This window comes from Zonotrichia albicollis, chromosome 30, assembly GCF_047830755.1.
Source record: "Zonotrichia albicollis isolate bZonAlb1 chromosome 30, bZonAlb1.hap1, whole genome shotgun sequence".
Taxonomy (NCBI): Eukaryota; Metazoa; Chordata; class Aves; order Passeriformes; family Passerellidae; genus Zonotrichia; species Zonotrichia albicollis.
In genome coordinates, this window is record NC_133848.1 from 3,327,442 (window position 1) to 3,343,422 (window position 15,981).

Consider the following 15,981-nt stretch of genomic DNA (forward strand, 5'->3'; position numbering starts at 1 on the left):
AATATAAATATTAAAAATGTCCAACCGGGACTGCTGGACCCTGTCAGTGGAAGCTCTGACGGAAACCAAGTTTTGGAGAAGCTGCTCCCGTTGGGCTCCCGCACATCTGGAAAGAGGGAAGATCACAGCTGGGCACAGCTGGATGCTCTGCAGAGGGATTTCCATAGGATGGATCCAGGAACCTGCCCAGAGATGTCCTCAGTGCAGCCATCACCTCGCCAGGGCTGTGAGAGAAAGGTGCTAATGGATCAAAGAAATAAATGTTCTCTGTGTTTCATGAAGCTTCAGAGACTTTTAAGGAATCTGGTCTTTTAACTAGTCATAGAATCAAAAATGCAAATCCTAACAAATATTACCAGGTTCTCTGAAGTTAGGACAGGGAAGCAATATTTTTGATTATTGATTTGAACACAAACTCAAAAGGGGGGGGTGGTTTTAATGATTTCTTTTTACATTATTTATATTGATATTATTTCTTTCTTTATTTTATTTCTTACCCAAAGATGATAGTGGAACCACCTGATTTATCTGATATAAATCCAAAGCATCTGAATTAATACAGATGTTTGGAACTAGAACTCAACTTTATCCTTTCTTCATTTTTTTTCTCTCATTTTCCACAAAAAAAAAAAAAAAAAGTAGTTTATTTATTGAAAGACAAAGTTCCAATGGAACATTTCTTGGGCATCAAGATTTATCAGACCCAACATGAACTTTGATGTATATCTATATTAAAGGGCTGCGAGACCCTCAGGGGGCTCCTCTGGGGCTCCGAGCCCCCCGAGTTTTGGGGGAGCATGGGGCTCACAAGCCTGTAGGATGGACAAAGATGAGAGATCTCTGAAGCCAGGGCGTGAGATTTGGGGTTTATTGCAGAGGGCCTGGGTGCAGGGGCCCTGCTGGGATTTGGGGTTTATTGCAAAGGGCCTGGGTGCAGGGCCCTGCTGGGAGCTGCAGCCACAGAGCAGAGCAGGCTGAGAGAAGAGAGGGGGAGAGAGGGTGAGAGGGTGAGAGGGTAAGAGTGTAAAAGCATATGAGAGTAAAAGGGTAAGAGAGTAAAAGGGGTAAGAGGGCGAGGTTCCCGTTACAACACAATAAATCTTCTTCTGTGTTCAATATTCTAATTCTCACTAACCAATCTAGTACAAGATACAAATCCTACAGCATTTACATACAGCCTGTAAGAATCGTTGCATTACCACACTGTGTTACATTTTAAACCCTAAAAACTCCTCTTTGGAGTAGTTTTAAACCCTAAAAATTCCTCTTTGGGCCCCTTCTGCCAAGCTGGCAGGGTCTGCTCTGACCCTTGGGCCTGTCTGCAAGCAGAGGGTGTTGTTCCATCAAAAGGGGATCACCTTCAGCTGGCCACACCATTGTTTTCCAGTTGTCCAGTAACTGAGGTATCTCAAATCTTGCTTTCATTTCAATCTCACTTATAATTTCTATATTCTCAAAATCTTTTTTTTTTTTTTTTTTTTTTTTGCCAGACAATCACATTTGTAAGGCTTTCCTGTTCCATCTTCCCCAACACAAGCCACCACCGCCGAGGGATGCTGCAGCCGGGCTGGGCATCTGCCAAGCACCCTTGGACACCTCCCAAACTCCTCGCCGAGCCCCAGGGCAGCCCTCCAGCTCCCTGGCACGGCCCTCGGGCTTTAGGGAGAGGATCCAAGCCCTCAAATCACCCTCCTGATTGAGGGTTTGGAAGTGGGAAGCGGCACCATGCTCTTCCTCATGGCCGGGAAATCCGAGCTCAGCGTGGAGCCCACGAGGGCTCGGCTGTGCAAGGGTTAAATGCGGCTGCTCGTCCGGGTCTCGGGGGCCTCCCACTCGGCAGGCAGGGTATGAATAGCTGCGCTCCCCTCGGCTCGCCGGCACTCTCTGCTTCCCTCCCCGCCTTCTTCTCCCCTCCTCATCCTCCCGGCCATGCTGAGCACGGAGAGTTTGGCGGGGCCCCGAGCCCTGGGAGAGGAATCGCTGCAGATGTGGGACCTCAACAAGCGCCTGGAGGCCTACCTGGCCCGCGTGAAGTTCCTGGAGGAGGAGAACGAGGTACTGCGAGCTGAAATCCAGAGCAGCAAGAGCGGCCAGGCGGGGGAATCGTGGAGGGCCAAGTACGAGGAGGAGCTGCGAGCGCTGCGGGATGCGCTGGATGTCGCCTTCAGGGACAAATGCACGGCCGAGCTGGCCAGGGACAACCTTTACGAGGAGGTGCAGCAGGTGAGAAGCAGGTGCCAGAAGGAGCAGGCAGCCCGAGAAGCAGCCAAGAAGGAGCTGTCCTTGAGCAGGAAGGAGCTGGAGGAGGAGAGGAGAGCGCAGATCTGGCTCAAGGAGAGAGCCGTGCAGCTGGAGAAGGAGGTGGAAGCCTTGCTGGAGGTGCACGAGGAGGAGAAAGCGGGGCTGGACCAGGAGATCGCCACTTTCTCGCACAGCCTGGAGAGTTTCCGCTGTGCCCCCGTGGCTCTGCAGCCCGTGGAGGTGGAGGATTACTCCAAGAGGCTCTCGGAGATCTGGAAAGGGGCGGTGGAGACCTACAAGGCGGAGGTGGCTCAGCTGGAAGGTTCCCTGTGCCAGGCCAAGGAGAACCTGTGGAAGGCGGTGGAGGACAACCAGCAGAGCCAGCTGCAGCTGCAGCACCTGGAGAAGGACCTGGCGGGGCTCAAAGCTCGCAAGGAGATGCTGGAGGAGAGCCTGGCCCGGCAGTGGCAGGAGCAGCGCGGGGAGGCAGAAAAGTTCCAGGCGAGTGAAAAATCCCCAGGGGAGGGGACAGCAGAGGGGCTGGGGGTGCTGGGTGGGCACACAGGGCACGACCCTGAGCAAAGAGATGCGAGAGATGGGTGGGGGGAGGCAAACAGAGCGAGCAAACCCCAGGGATGGGAGGGAGGTAGCCCTGGATGAGCTCAGAGGAAGCTGGGGAGGGCAGGAGGAAGAGCAAAGCGGCTTGGGGACATCTCTGTCCCTGGGGACAACAGAGACCCGGGGCCACCAAACTGCAGCGGAGCAGCAGCAGCCACCGGGGGCTCCCCTGCCCGGTTTCGGGGTGCGGATCTTGGGGCAGCCGCAGCCCCCGGTGTGCGGGAAGGACAAACTCCCAAAAACTCCCACCGAGTTCGCTGCAACTGCGACCCGACAGCTGCAAAAGCCATTCAGCGGAGGGAGGAGGAGGCGGAACCGGCTGGAAATACCCGGGAGCGGCGTCAGCACTGCCCGGGGAAGGGTCTCCCTTTGTTCCAGCTGCTGGGAGCAGCCCTGGGTGTCCCGGGGCAGAGGATGCCGCCGCCTCCGCTGCTCTCCTGGAAGTTGTTTCGTTCCCACGCTGGACGTGAATCAGCCCGGCCTTTCCTCCCTCTTCCAGTCCCCTTTCAGCCCTGCTCATTTCCCCCCTTTCTCAGCCCCCCGGGCTAAAATGAGCTCCGGGCTCGTCCCTGAGCATCCTGCGGGGATGAGCCGAGCCCCGTGCCCGGGCCAGATCCGCGGGGTTCGGGCGGGGCTGGGGGTGACCCTGCCCATGGAGTTGGTTCATTCCCTCGCTGTGAATCAGCCCGGCCTTTCCTCCCCTTCCCATCCCCTGCCCCTCTGCCCCATCCTCAGCCCCCGGGGCTAAAATGAGCTCCGGTCCCATTCCTGGGCATCCTGCGGGGATCCCGAATCCCGCAGGGAGCTGGAGAGGTCAGGAAGGGCTGGGGGCGACCCTGACCCTCCTGTGGTGCCCGCAGCTGCCCATGGAGTAGTTTCTTTTCCACCTGGCCGTGAATCAGCCCAGCCTTTCCTCACTTTTCTCCCCCATCCTCAGCCCCCGGTGCTAAATTGAGCTCCGGTCCCATCCCTGAGCATCCTGAGGGGATCCCGAACCCTGCGGGGGGGGGTTCAGGAAGGGCTGGGGGTGACCCTGACCCTCCTAACCCCCCTGTGATGCCCACAGCTGCCCATGGAGTTGTTTCTTTCCCAATCAGCCCGGCCTTTCCTCCCTCATCCCATCCCCTGCTCTTCTCCCCCATCCTCAGCCCCTGGTGCTAAATTGAGCTCCAGCCTCGCCCCTGAGCATCCTGCGGGAATGAGCGGACCGGGGGGGCTCCGCCAGGGCTGGGGGTGACCCCGACCGCCCCCTGACCCCCCTGTGGTGCCCACAGCTGGCTATGGAGGCCCTGGAGCAGGAGCAGCAGAGCCTGCGGGTGCAGATCGCGCGGGTGCTGGAGGACAGGCAGCAGCTGATGCACCTCAAGATGTCCCTGAGCCTGGAAGTGGCGACCTACAGGTGAGCCCCGGGTGGGCACAGGTGGGCACAGGTGGCACCGCAGGGACAGCCCCGTGCCCCCCGAGCGGCCCTTCCTTCCTTCCAGATGGCCCCGCACAAAGGGGCCGTGGGCACGATTAGCATGAGAATGGGGCTGGCCCTGCGCGGCCGAGCGTGATGTCACCGTGCGGGGACACTAATCCGGGCCACGGGGGGAGGGGAGGGGGCACGGCAGCCAGGGGGGCTCCTTCGGGGTCCGCAGCGACGGAACCGGCCGTGACTCAGTTTACCTGCCCTGATAACCTGGGTCATAGCAGCGGAACGGGCCGTGCCTCAGTTTACCCGCCCTGTGTTCAGAGCAGGACATCCAGCCGTGCCTCAGTTTACCTGCTCTGATAACCTGGGTCATAGCAGCGGAATCGGCCGTGCCTCAGTTTACCTGCCCTGATAACCTGGGTCATAGCAGCGGAACCAGCCGTACCTCAGTTTACCCGTCCTGTGTTCAGAGCAGGACATCCAGCCGTGCCTCAGTTTACCCACTCTGTGTCCAGCAGAACCAGCCGTGCCTCAGTTTCCCCACTTTGTATCCAGAGCAGCACAAGCACCCGTGCCTCAGTTTACCTGCCCTGATGCCACAAGCGCCTGTGCCTCAGTTTACCTGCCCTGATGCCCTGTGTCCATAGAAGCATATCCAGCCATGCCTCAGTTTACCCACCCTGTGTTCAGAGCAGCAAAGGCAGCTGTGCCTCAGTTTACCCACCCTGATGCCCCCTGTGTCCGTAGCAGCAGAACCAGCCATGCCTCAGTTTACCCACTCTGGCACTGTGTCCAGAGCACCTCAAGCACCTGTGCCTCAGTTTACCTGCCCTGATGCCACAAGCACCTGTGCCTCAGTTTACCCACCCTGATGCCCTGTGTCCATAGCAGCACATCCAGCCGTGCCTCAGTTTACCCGCCCTGTGTCCATAGCAGCATAGGCAGCTGTGCCTCAGTTTACCCACGCCGGGGTGCCCAGGGAGCCCCCTGCAGCACCCCCAGCCCCTCTGCTCTCCCCCAGGACGCTGCTGGAAGCCGAGAGCAGCCGCCTGCAGGTGCCCGCCGGGGAATTCAGGGTGACAAACGGGCTCAGAGGTAAGGGACCCCCGGTGCCACCCCTGGGGGGCTTAAAGGGGTTTAAATGTGGATTTAGGCACCTTTTCCTTGGGGGATTAAATGGGTTTAAATGTGGATTTAGACACCTTTTCCTGGGGGGCTTAAATGTGTTTAAATGTGGATTTAGGCACCTTTTCTGGGGGGGGGTTAAATGGGTTAAAATGTGGATTTAGGCACCTTTTCCTAGTGGGGGTTAAATGTGGATTTAGACACATTTTCCTGGTGGGGGCTAGATGTATTTAAATGTGGATTTAGACACTTTTTCCTGAAGGGTTAAATGAGTTTAAATGTGGATTTAGGCACCTTTTCCTGAAGGGTTAAATGGGTTTAAATGTGGATTTAGACACATTTTCCTGGTGGGGGTCAGATGTGTTGAATTGTGGATTCAGACAAATTTTCCTGGGGGAGTTAAATGGGTTTACATGTGGATTTAGACACCTTTTCCTGGGGGGCTTAAATGTGTTTAAATGTGGATTTAGGCACCTTTTCTGGGGGTGGGGGGGTTAAATGGGTTAAAATGTGGATTTAGGCACCTTTTCCTTGGAGGGTTAAATGGGTTAAAATGTGGATTTAGACACATTTTCCTAGTGGGGGTTAAATGTGGATTTAGACACATATTCCTGGTGGGGGCTAGATGTATTTAAATATGGATTTAGACGCTTTTTCCTGAAGGGTTAAATGGGTTTAAATGTGGATTTAGGCACCTTTTCCTGAAGGGTTAAATGTGTTTAAATGTGGATTTAGACACATTTTCCTGGTGGGGGTCAGATGTGTTTAAATGTGGATTCAGACAAATTTTCCTGGTGGGGGTTAAATGTGTTTAAATGTGGATTTAGGCACCTTTTCCTGGTGGGGGTTAAATGGGTTTAAATGTGGATTTAGGCTCATTTCTCTGCATTTTCCTGGTGGGGGTTAGATGTGTTTAAATGTGGATTTAGACACATTTCCCTGCATTTTCCTGGAGAGGTTAAATGTGGATTCAGACACATTTCCCTGCATCTTCCTGGCAGCGATAGGAAGGTGTGAACAGCATCCAGGGGGCTCTTGGCACGGGGCTCACAGCCCAGATAAGCCTTATCTGCTCCTTCACCAGCCTTATCTGCTCCTTTGCCTCGTTTTTAATTCCCTTCCTTTCATGGGAAGGGCAGCACAGGACGGAGCGCTGTGCTAACAAGCTGAGCATTTCCTTTTCCCTCAAAACAAACCAAACAAAAAAATGAAAATCCCAAGGAAAGCTTTGTCACCTGCACACTTTGCCCAGCAGCTGTGGCTGCAGCTGGGTGTGAGTGTTCATAGAGGATGAGGGAAGGGATGAGGATCTGACTCCATGTTTCAGGAGGCTTGATTTATTATTTTATAATATATATTATATTAAAACTATGCTAAAAGAATAGAAGGAAGGATTTCATCAGAAAGCTGGCTAAGAATAGAAAAAGAATTAATAACAAAGGTTTGTGGCTGGGACAGAGAGTCTGAGCCAGCTGGGCTGTGATTGGCCATTAATTAGAAACAATGAACATGGGCCAATCACAGATGCACCTGTTGCATTCCACAGCAGCAGATAATCATTGTTTACATTTTGTACCTGAGGCCTCTCAGCTTCTCAGGAGGAAAAATCCAAAAGAAAGAATTTTTCATAAAAGATGTCTGCGACAGCTGGGCACGAATCCCCCGGGAGCAGCAGCATCAGGAGGGAGGAATTTCCCACTTTCCAAGAAGGAGCTGGTTAAAAATAGGAGAGGGAGCATTGAGAGGCAGCCAGGGCAGGGCTGGGAGAGGCTCATGGTTCCTCCTTGCTCTTTTCAGATCTCAAACTGGAGCTGAGCAGCAGCAAAGCATCACCAGCGAGCCCCGAGGCCAGGCGGGTGCTGCCCTGCACCCCCTTCCCCAGGGTGACCAAACACCCCCAAAGTGCCACCCTGACGCCCCAAAGTGCCACCCTGACGCCCCAAATCACCAGGGAGCTCCAGAAATCCACCCCAGCCCTCCATGGCAGTGCCACCAGCAGGGTTAGGGGGCTGGGGGCTCTCACACCCACCCCACCCCAGGCAGGCAGAGCCTCCCTTGCCCTCTCCCCCGAGCAGGAGAGCTGTGGGGTGGAAGGTCCAGCCTGGCCAGGAGGAGATGAGGCTGCAATGAGCCCAGGGATGGAGCGTGCCCTGCCCAGAGCCTCTGGGGACAGTGGCAGTGCCAGCCTGCAGCCCCTGGGAGATGCCCACAGGCTGCAGTACCCGGCCCAGCTGGTCAGCGAGGCGCTGGAGGATGCCCTCAAGGAGATGGGAGATGATGCTCAGCCCCAAGAGGAGCCCACACCCAACTCCACGTGGGATATCCGTGCTCCCAGCCCTGTTTTCCCCACCAAGGCCGTGCCAGAGGGGCCTGGGGAAGGGCAGGAGGGCTCTGAGGATGAGGAGAGAGCTGAGGAGGTGATGCTCCAAGGGCTGGCTAAGGAGAGCAGCCCCCTGCAGGACACAGCTCCATCCCCACCCAGCGTGGACCCTCCCTTGGGGAGCCAGGAAGATCTGGGAGCATGGGAGGAGGAGGAAGAAGAGGAAGAGGAGGAGGTTCCTGCTGTGCTGAGCCCAAGGGATGCAGAAATGGAGGCCCAGGAAGGACACGAGGATCTGCCTGGGCAGACAGAGAGCAGCTGGGAAAAGCCAGAGGAGCAAAGGACACAAACCCCCAGCACGCAGCCTTCACACCCCTCCGAGGATGAGGAGGAGGGAGATCTCCAGCAGGAAGGAACAGATGTGCAAGAGGAGAAATGTCCCCACAGAGAAGTGGAAGCTGCTGGTGCTGTCCTCGTTCAAAGCCACCTGGCTCTGCCCACAGAAGGTCACCTGGAGCAGGACTTTGCTGATGCAGAGCAGGAAAGGGCTGAGCAGCACAAAATGCCCAGGTGTGAGGTGGACCTGGCTGCAGAGCAGGGAAGGGAGCAGGAGCTGTGCCCAGAGCAGGAACTCAAGGGTGTCCCTGAGGCCATCCCAGCAGAGGAGCCTCCCACAGGAGCTGGAGGAGATGCTGGGGCAGGGGAGGGGACAGGCAGAGGGGGAGATGGTGAGGGAGAAAAGGGAGAGGCCAGCAGGGAGGTGCTGGAAGAGGAGGATCACGGGGTGGGACAGGACCCCATGGCAGGAGAAGACCTTGGGGCAGGAGAAGACCTTGGGGCAGGAGAAGATTTTGGGGCAGGAGAAGTCCATGGGGCAGGAGAAGGCTCCAAGGTAGGAGAAGGCTCTGAGGCAGGAGAAGATCTTGGGGCAGAATTTCTTGGGGCAGGAGAAGATCTTGGGGAAGGAGAAGGCTCCAAGGTAGAAGGCTCCAATATAGAAGACCATGGGGCAGGAGAAGACCATGGGGCAGGAGAGGCAGGTGAGACCCTGGAGGGGGACAGCAGAGCCCCGGAGGAGCCTGAGGAGCTGCAGGAAGGAGAGGAGGAGGAACAGGAGGAGCTGGAGCCAGGAGAGGAGCCCTGGGCACAGGAGGGTGACCATGGCAGTGCCCAAGAGGACTGGCAGGTGACAGCAGGGGACACTGAGGGGCCAGGACAGCCGGCCTGGGCAGGTGACACCCTGAGCAGTGCAGGAAGGCTGGAAAGCGAGCAGAGAGGTGGCACAGGGCCAGCAGAGCTGGAGGAGGCCCAGGAGGATGATGAAGGAGATGCCAGGAGGCAGGAGATGAGGCAGCAGCAGGCGCTGGCACAGGCTGAGCTGGCACAGCTGGGCAGCGTGGCACAGCCTGAGCCAACCCCTCCAGGTTCCCCTGGGCACAGCCAGGAGCTGGCAGAGGCTTCAGGGCAACCAGGGGAGCTGGGGCAGGTGCCAGGTGCCAGCACTGAGTGGGCACTGGAGGAGACCCCCAGAGACACAGAGCTGGCAGAGCTGGAGAGCTCAGAGCTGGTGGCACCAGCGCAGGTGCCAGGTGAGAACAGCAAGTGGGCATTGGAGGAAGCCACCAGAGACCCAGAGCTGGCAGAGCTGGTGGCACTGGGGCAAGTGCCAGGTGACAGTGCTGAGTGGGCATTAGAGGAGACCCCCAGAGACACAGAACCCATAGAGCTGGAGAGCTCAGAGCTGGTGGCACTGGGGCAGGTGCCAGGTGAGTGGGCATTGGAGGAGACCCCCAGAGACACAGAACCCATAGAGCTGGAGAGCTCAGGGCTGGTGGCACCAGGGCAGGTGCCAGGTGAGTGGGCATTGGAGGAGGCCACCAGAGATACAGAACCCACTGAGCTGGTGGCACCAGGGCAGGTGCCAGGTGAGTGGGCATTGGAGGAGGCCACCAGAGATACAGAACCCACTGAGCTGGTGGCACCAGGGCAGGTGCCAGGTGACAGTGCTGAGTGGGCACTGGAGGAGGCCACCAGAGACACAGAACCCACTGAGCTGGTGGCACCAGGGCAGGTGCCAGGTGAGAAGAACGAGTGGGCATTAGAGGAGACCCCCAGAGATACAGAACCCCCAGAATTGGAGAGCGCAGAGCTGGTGGCACTGGGGCAGGTGCCAGGTGAGTGGGCACTGGAGGAGACCCCAAGAACCCCAGAGCTGGCAGTGGGCACGGGCAGGAGGGTGGAGCTGGAGGACACCCTGCCCGACAGCACCCCCCTGCACCTCTACCAGGAGGAGATGCTGATGGGGACACCCAGCCCAGACCCTCCAGAGAGCAAGGACACCACGGGCACAGCTCCTGTGTGTGCCACAGCCCAGCAGGGCCAAGGGAGGGACCAGCCACCAACTGCCAGCGTGCCACAAGAGGAGGCAGAGGAGGCTGAAGAAGAGGAAGGTTATTTCATGGTCTCTGCTCCCAGCCAAGAGGTGTCCAGCTCAGAGGAAGCCGAGATTCCTGAGGACTTTGAAGAAATTCAAGTGGACGCAGCTGAAGGCGGCCAAGATGGTCTGGGGGCTCCTGGGGAAGCGTCTGCAGGGCCAGAGGAGGGCACAGAGCACCTGGAGGTGCTGGCTGCAGGAGCAGATGAGGGTATGGAGGTGCCCACTGAGGTGCCAGAGGATGAGGAGGGCACTGCTGAGCTGGAGGAAGGCCCAGAAGAAGACCCCAGCTGCCTTGGGGTGGTGGAACCATCATCAGGAGGTTCTGGTGAGCCAGCCCAGGATGCCACAGCATGGCAGGGACCACCAGAGCACCCAGAAGATCCAGATGAGGAGCTCCACAGCACAGCTGAGCTGGAGGAAGGCCCAGAAGAAGATCCAAACTGCCTTGGGGTGGTGGGACCACCATCAGGAGGCTCTGGTGAGCCAGCCCTGGGTGCCACAGGCTCTGCAGTGTGGGAGAGACCAGAGCACCCAGATCTGGCTGCTGATCTAGATGATGGTATGGAGGTGCCCACTGAGGAACCTGAGGTGCCAGAGGATGAGGAGGTCACTGCTGAGCTGGAGGAAGGCCCAGAAGAAGACTCCAGCTCTATGGGGGTGATGGAACCATCATCAGGAGGTTCTGGTGAGCCAGCCCAGGGTGCCACAGGCTCTGCAGAAGAGCACCCAGAAGATCTGGCTGCTGAAGCAGATATGGAGGTGCCCACTGAGGAACCTGAGGTGCCAAATGATGAAGAGGACACTGCTGAGCTGGAAAAAGGCCCAGAAGAAGATCCAAACTGTCTGGGGGTGGTGGAACCATCAGCAGGAGGTTCTGGTGAGCCAACCCAGGGTGCCACAGGCTCTGCAGCTTGGGAGGGACCAGAGAACCCAGAAGATCCAGATGAGGAGCTCCACAGCACAGCTGAGCTGGAGGGGGATGCCAGGACCCTGGGGCTGGCAGGGCAGGAGGAGGAGGAAGATGAGGATGAGCCAAGCATGGCTCCCCATGACCCAACCAAGGCCACAGCAGAGCTCCAGGCCCAGGCAGGGCCTGATGGAGCAGAGCAGCCCCTGGAAGAGCAGCTAGGGATGGAGGAGGGAGCCCTGGGCAGTGAGAGCCTGGGGCAGGGAGGTTCTCCAGAGGTGACCCCAGACATCCCTGACACAGCCGAGCTGCCTGTGGAGATCATGAAAGCCTCGGGGATTCTGGAAATAGTTGAGCAGGCGCTGGAGTTCAACCAGGAGCTGATGGGAGCGAGGGTGGCAGAGGCTGGGCAGGGTCCTGGCACGAGAGAGCTGTCCTGGGATGGAGGAGAACGCCCTGAACTCTCCCAGGATGGAGGGGAACGCTCTGAGCTCTCCCGGGATGCAGAGGAACACCCTGAGGTGTCCTGGGATGGAGGGGAACACTCCGAGCTCCCCCAGGATGCCCAGGAAGGCTCTGAGTTCTACCAGGGTGAAGGCGAACACCCCGAGCTGTCTCTGGATGCCCAGGAATGCTCTCAGCTCTCCCGGGATGCAGAGGAAGGCTCCAAACTCTCCCGGGATGCAGAGGAAGGCTCTGATCTGTCCCAGGATGCAGAGGAAGGCTCAGAGTTCTCCCAGGATGCAGGAGAACACTCTCAGCTCTCCCAGGTTGCAGAGGAACACCCCGAGCTCCACTGGGATGCAGAGGAAGACTCCAAACTCTCTCAAAATGCAGAGGAAGGCCCTGAGCTGTCCCGGGATGCAGAAGAACACCCCGAGCTCTCCCAGGATGCAGAAGAACACTCTCAGCTCTCCCGGGATGCAGAAGAACACCCCGAGCTCTCCCAGGATGCAGAAGAACACTCTCAGCTCTCCCGGGATGCAGAAGAACACCCCGAGCTCTCCCAGGATGCAGAAGAACACTCTCAGCTCTCCCGGGATGCAGAAGAACACCCCGAGCTCTCCCAGGATGCAGAAGTACACTCTCAGCTCTCCCGGGATGCAGACGAAGATCCCGAGCTGTCCCGAGATGAAGAGGAAGGCTCAGAGCTGCCCCGGGATGCAGGAAAACACCCCGAGCTGTCCTGGGATGCAGAAGAAGACTCCAAACTCTCCCGAGATGCAGAGGAACGCCCCGAGCTCCCCCAGGATGCAGAGGAACACCCCAAACTCCCCAGGGATGCAGAGGAAGACCCCGAGATCTCCCAGGAGGCAGAGGAAGGCTCCTCCCTGTCCTCCTCCAGCGAGGAGGAGCCCACGGTGCAGGAGGCCCTGGAGGTGATGCAGGAGGGTGAGCTCCGGGCTCAGAACGGGCTGCACCGCCCGCACAGCCTGGAGGAGCTGCCCGAATTCACCGAGGAGCTGCTGAACGGCACCTCCAGCACGGCCCCGGCACAGGAAACCCTCTCAGAGCCCTCGGGGGTGCTGCCAGCACAGATCCCCAGCCCTGGGGATGGCACTGCCACCAAGCTGGGGGATGGCAGCCTCAGGGGGAAGCAGCTGAGCCCCGTGTCCCCTGCTCTGGGTGAGGAGGATGTCCTGAGCCCCACAGCCCAGCGGCAGCCCTGCTCCTCAGGGGACGAGTGACAGAACCTTCTGGTGGCTCCTTCCTGCCAGAACCCCATTGTTCCCCCTTATCCCACCCCGTCCTGATGCTTCCCCATCTCCCCGTGGGTTTTTACATGTTTGTGTGGATTTTTTGCACCCCTTTTCAGAGTGAAGAACCACCAAGTTCTGTTGCACCCCTCACAGCCCACCCAAATTCTCATGTTTGCTCTGGGATCCCCTCTTCATTTTGAGTTTCCTCCTGGGTGGGTTGCCTGGAGGAACCCACCTGGTATTTAATTTAAACTCAGTGTTTCCCCATTCCCTGCAAGCTTTCCTCTGTAATTCCTCCAGGACGTCCAGCTGGACCTTAGGGACTCCCCCAAACTGCACCCTGGGATTCAGCATTTTGGGCTACATCACCCCAGGCTGACCCTGGGTATTTAACATGTTTGTGTGGATTTTTTGCACCCCTTTTCAGAGTGAAGAACCACCAAGTTCTGTTGCACCCCTCACAGCCCACCCAAATTCTCATATTTGCTCTGGGACCCCCTCTTCATTTCCAGTTTCCTCCTGGGTGGGTTGCTCTGCTGTATTTAATTTAAACTCTGTGTGTCCTCATTCCCTGCAAGATTCCCTCTCCGATTCCTCCAGGACGTCCAGCTGGAGGTTAGGGCCCCCCCCAAACTGCACCCTGGGACTCGGCATTTTGAGGTACATCACCCCAGGCTCCCCAGCCTGACCCTGGGGACTGAGCCACGCTGGATGTACCCAAAATTAATTTAATAAAGCCTCATCCTCCCCTCAGGACTTGCTTTCCTCACTCTGGGGCAGGGGAGGGCACTGATGGGGGGGGTTGCATTTCCAGGCTGGTTGGGGCTGGGATGGTGCCCTGGTGGGGATCCTGGGGGCAGGATCGAGGGTGCAGGATGGGTGGGATGGTGCTACCCCATCTCTGGGACAATGCACAGCCCTGGAGTTTCATGGCCACAATCCCTGGGATGGTGCAGCCCCCAGAGCCATGGAAATGGTTGAGCAGGCCCTGGAGTTCAACCAGGAGCTGATGGAGGGAGGGTGGCAGAAGGTGGGCAGGGTTTGTAACCTGTTTGCAGCCTCATGATGCTCCTCCAGTGCCAGGGTGGTGCAGCCCCCCAGGACAATGCAGCCCCCCCGGGACAATGCTCCCAGGGGATGTTCCCCCATTCCCAGGGTGATGCCCCCAAGAGGATTTTCCTCCATTCCCAGGCTGATGCAATCCTCAGGGGGATGTTCCCCCATTCTCAGGGTGATGGAGCCTCCAGGAAGATGCAGCTCCCCAGGGCAATGGCCCCAGGAGGGTCTTCCCCCATTCCCAGAGTGCTGCAGGCCCCAAGATGTTTCTCCTCCATTCCCAGAGTGCTGCAACCCCCAAGGCAATGCCGTCAGGGTGGTGTTACCCCGTTCCCATGGTGATGCAGCCCCCAGGGCAATGCCCCAGGAGGATTCTCCTCCATTCCCATGGTGATACAGCCCCTAGGGGGGTGTTTCCCCATTCCCCGCTGTGATGAAGCCCCCCAGGGCAGTGCCCTCAGGAGGGTTTTCTTCCATTCCCAGGGTGGTGCACACCACAGGGTGATGGAGCCCCCAGGGTGATGCAGCCCCCAGGACAATTCAGCCCTCAGGGCAATGCTCCCAGGAGAAGGTTTCCCCATTCCCAGGGCAATGCAGACCCCAGGGTGATGCAGCCCCCAGGACAATGTCCCCAAGAGGAGGTTCCCCCATTCCCAGGACAATAAAGTCCCCCGGGGCAATGTCCCGAAGGAGGATTCTCCTCCATTCCCAGGGTGACACCCCCAGGAAGATTCTCCCCCATCCCCAGGGCAATGCAGCCCCCAGGATGATGTTCCCCCATTCCCAGAGTGCTGCAGCCCCCAGGGCAGTGCCCCAGGAGGGTTTTCCTCCATTCCCAGGCTGATGCAGCCCCCAGAAGGATTTTCACCCATTCTCATGGTGATGCCGCCCCCTGGGCTTACAGACCCCATCCCTTTGCGATGCTCCCCCGCCCCCAGACCCCTGTCACCCCCCGAGGCGCTGCCCCCCCACCCTGGAGCTCCACAGACACCCCTCAAGGCTCTCTGCTGCCCATGAATTCCCCCAGTTTCCTCCTGGGCTGCCAACAGCAGCGGCCGGGATGCCAACCCAGCCCAGCCTGGCAGTGCCCCGAGCCCGGTGTGGGCACGATGCCCACTGAACCACCCGCACATCCCGGCCCTGGGAGCCACCAGAACCCCACGGGGACCCCCCGAACCGGAGGGCAGTGGGCACAGGGGAGCTGCGAGGGGCTCAATCGCCCCGTTGTGCAGCCGGGCGTGGGGAGAGGCGCATAAATCAGCGCTCAGCTGAAAGAACGAGCTCCTTTATGCCTGGCAAAGGGCTGAGTCACAGCCGGACAGGGCACACGGTGACTCGGCTGGCCCTGGCACGGTTGGCACCCACGGGGTTGCTCAGCATCGCGCCGTGCCCGATTTAGCTCGGGGCTTCCCGTGCCCAGGGATGCTCAGAGCCAGGAGCGATAAGAAGCCTAAGAAGCCGACATCGAGCTGCCTTCCTCCCCCCGAAAAACCCCCGAAAAACCCCCGGCCCCCTCCTCTGCTGAAGGCGACAGATTCCTTTTAAGGTGAAACTCCAACGGATCCAAACACCCTAAGATAAAAAAAAAAAATAAAATCCCCTTCTGATGAGTTTAATCAGGCGCCGAGCCTGCGTTCCATCACACGGCCCGGCAGCGGCGCCCCCCGAGCTCCCCCGAGGGGTCCCCAAAGCTGGGGGGGGTCCCGGGGAGGGGGTGGAGGATGAGGAGGAGGAGACGGAGACGGCCCGGGCCGTGCGGGGGGTGACATTCCTGGCGAAATGAATCCGCATTCCTGCGGCGCTGACAGCGATCGGGGGGCGCAGATGGCGGGGGAGGGGAGGCCTTCCTCCCGCAGCAGGAGGAGGAGGAGGAGGAGGAGGAGGGGAGGAAGCGATGAAGGCTCGGAGGCAGCGGGGGGATGGGGGACATTGCCGGGGTCTTTGAGGGAACGGCACCGAGAATGTCCCCAACAGCACCGAGAGCGTCCCCAACAGGACAGAGAATGTCCCCAACAGGACAGAGAGGGTCCCCAAAGGGATTGAAAATGTCCCCAACAGGACCAAAAATATCCCAAATAGGAGCAAAAGTGTCCCCAACAGGACCAAGAATGTTCCCAAAGGGGCTGAGAGTGTCCCCAACAGGACCGAGAATGTCCCCAGCAG

The 15,981-nt window shown here is 58.4% G+C and overlaps 1 protein-coding gene across 4 annotated transcripts; it reads left to right on the forward strand.

The window, feature by feature from the left end:
* Positions 1-1,665: 1,665 nt before the first annotated feature.
* On the forward strand, positions 1,666-13,515 carry NES (nestin). 4 transcript variants are annotated; one of them, XM_074529246.1, is made up of 5 exons: positions 1,666-2,742; positions 4,134-4,258; positions 5,295-5,368; positions 7,196-9,200; positions 9,834-13,515. In XM_074529246.1, the coding sequence occupies exons 1-5, from the start codon at positions 1,930-1,932 to the stop codon at positions 12,748-12,750; spliced, it is 5,934 nt and encodes a 1,977-aa protein (XP_074385347.1). In that variant the 5' UTR covers positions 1,666-1,929; the 3' UTR covers positions 12,751-13,515. The 4 variants fall into 4 exon arrangements, with proteins under 4 accessions (XP_074385347.1, XP_074385343.1, XP_074385345.1 ...); XM_074529242.1 differs by lacking the exon at positions 1,666-2,742 and having other exon boundaries at positions 2,948-4,258; positions 7,196-9,477; positions 9,709-13,515; XM_074529244.1 differs by lacking the exon at positions 1,666-2,742 and having other exon boundaries at positions 2,948-4,258; positions 7,196-9,477; positions 9,886-13,515.
* The last annotated feature ends 2,466 nt before the right edge of the window (positions 13,516-15,981 follow it).